Source organism: Cibotium barometz, chromosome 24 (genome assembly GCF_041138505.1).
Source record: "Cibotium barometz isolate CiBa-2024 chromosome 24, ASM4113850v1, whole genome shotgun sequence".
In the NCBI taxonomy this organism is placed as follows: Eukaryota; Viridiplantae; Streptophyta; class Polypodiopsida; order Cyatheales; family Cibotiaceae; genus Cibotium; species Cibotium barometz.
Window position 1 is genome coordinate 2,147,501 of NC_141069.1, and position 2,078 is coordinate 2,149,578.

The 2,078-nt window shown below is 46.7% G+C and overlaps 1 protein-coding gene across 2 annotated transcripts in view; it reads right to left on the minus strand.

Annotated features, from left to right (window-relative positions):
- Positions 1 to 1,837, minus strand: part of LOC147624794 (uncharacterized) — a 3,120-nt gene extending 1,283 nt beyond the window's left edge. Inside the window, exons 1-5 of one of the 2 annotated variants that reach the window (XM_086818021.1) lie at positions 1,235 to 1,837; positions 970 to 1,023; positions 789 to 823; positions 635 to 690; positions 402 to 503 (exon numbers count right to left, since the gene is read on the minus strand). In XM_086818021.1, the coding sequence (XP_086674147.1) occupies positions 402 to 503; positions 635 to 690; positions 789 to 823; positions 970 to 1,023; positions 1,235 to 1,804 (817 nt within the window). In that variant the 5' untranslated portion in view covers positions 1,805 to 1,837. Of the gene's footprint in view, positions 1 to 389; positions 504 to 634; positions 691 to 788; positions 824 to 969; positions 1,024 to 1,234 lie in introns of both variants that reach the window. The other variant, XM_086818020.1, reaches the window with a different exon arrangement.
- Between the last annotated feature and the right edge of the window lie 241 nt (positions 1,838 to 2,078).

Consider the following 2,078-nt stretch of genomic DNA (forward strand, 5'->3'; position numbering starts at 1 on the left):
CTCAACAGACCTCATGCATATCCAATGCGGCTGTGGCCACTGTGAGCACCTCACAGACAGCTCCAGGGCCATGCAGGAACAGTGGCCGACAGCCATCCTATGCATCTCAAGCCTCTGGCGTTTCTTTTCTGGAGGCAAGGATGGATAGCTTGGCACTACAGGCCACCATTTGGCAGTGTGGCTCTTTTCCCCACCCCTAGACATATACTGGGGCCAGCCATGCTCTCTCAACCATCCAAATACCCCTGACCATCAAACTCAAGTATTTGAAACACTTGGTGTGTTCTTTTAATGGCTGGTCTTAGCAAAATCATTAAAAATGCACGTTCTTTGAGGTTGCTGATGTTTTCAGGATCATACAAGTGTCATTGATTCTACTTGCTACTTACTTTCCTTCTTGCTTGAAGATGCTGGCTGGCCAAAGCCTCCGAATGGATGCTTGAAATTGTGCTGCTGTTGATTTGAGAATTGTGGATCTTCCCTCACAAACTGCTTATTCTCCACTGGTTTTGATGAGACAAACACGCCAAATTCACAGCATTAACAAAACAGCAAAGGTCAGAGAACTCATGAGGGGAAGCGCCATGGGTTGCAAAAAATGCATACACGGCTGCATTAAGCCTTTAAAACTCACATTTGAAAGGTTGACTACAATAAGGACACAGCCGAGGCTCTTCCTTCAAGGCAAACCTGCAAGGCAATAGAAGAGAATATCAAGGTTTGTGGTAGCAACCTTTACAAGACGTATTCTATCAAGCAATGATGTGATGCTATGAGCGTGTACATACTCGAAAACTTGAAATTCTCCCCCACAGTTTGGACACTGCATGATAAGGTGCTAATTAGTTAGCTGACAACATGGAGCATCACATACTCATGAAGGAGTATATTGAGAAAAAGACGTCTGAATATATGAGATATTGAGAACAAGATTAAGCCATCATTCTTGATACAGAGGTGGATACTTACGAGGCCTTTAATCAGATTTCGTTCTGCGAGCCACCACAAAACCGCGACAAAGAGCTGCAAGCATAAGAGGATAGAGTATGTTTGGTGTAAACATATGATGTATCTAATGAGCATCCCCTATGTCTCCACATACCCTGTGTCTCTAATGAACATCCATAACGAACTGAAAAGCAAGTTAGGCATGACCATGTTATGGTCTACCGGACCACCTGCCATTAAAAACACGATTGACTGTGTTGTGCAGTGGAAGCCCGATTGGACTCACCCATAAAGAGAAGATAGCATCAAACAACCAGTTGAGCTTTCCTGTGACAGTGAGGTAAGTGAGGAGGCCAGCTCCGGCCAGATTGAGGATGGTTCTGCTAGGTCCACCGCCTCCATTCTGGGGACTAAAGACGCGCATCTGTACACACCTGCTGTTTGTACGGTCCAGATGCAGAAGCGCCCTCCTGCTGCCGCCGGAGAAAGCACCATGTGAGCAGCTGGCTACCCATAGTCCCACATGCGGGTCTGACCTGAAATCTCTGCAATTCAAGCTGGTGCGCGGTTGTTTTGGTAATTCAAGGCTGCAGTAGACAAGCCCTCCTCCAACCATCTGTATCCCTCTATTTGACCATGAGAATGGGGGCAATGAGAATACTGGGCACCTACTGGAGAAATGCGGAGGATCGAGATGGTGGTGTTCAGCAGGGTTCCTCGGCGTATGGCGGAAGTAGGAGGAGGAGGAGGAGGTGGTGGAGGGGGGCATGCAATCCATTTGCGGGTATAAGCCTGCTACGACAAAAGAATAGAATGCCGTGGGTATACAATCGGATAGAACCTCACCCAAAACCATTCAGCATGACTAGTCACGAACCTAGGTGTAGACACAGAATTGTTGAGGGGATGGATAATGACTACACAATGCTCGAGTAACATCTAAATCTTTTCTTCATTTTCACTATTCCCATGTGGTACACATGACAAGTTCGGGAGGGGAAGGATTACACGTGGCATGTTCATGAGAGGACGAAAGAGCATTGGCATATGTTTGGGAAGACAGGTGGGAACTTTCAAGAAGCGAGTGGAGCCGTGGGTCATTTACTAGTTTCAATTACGCACCTACTACG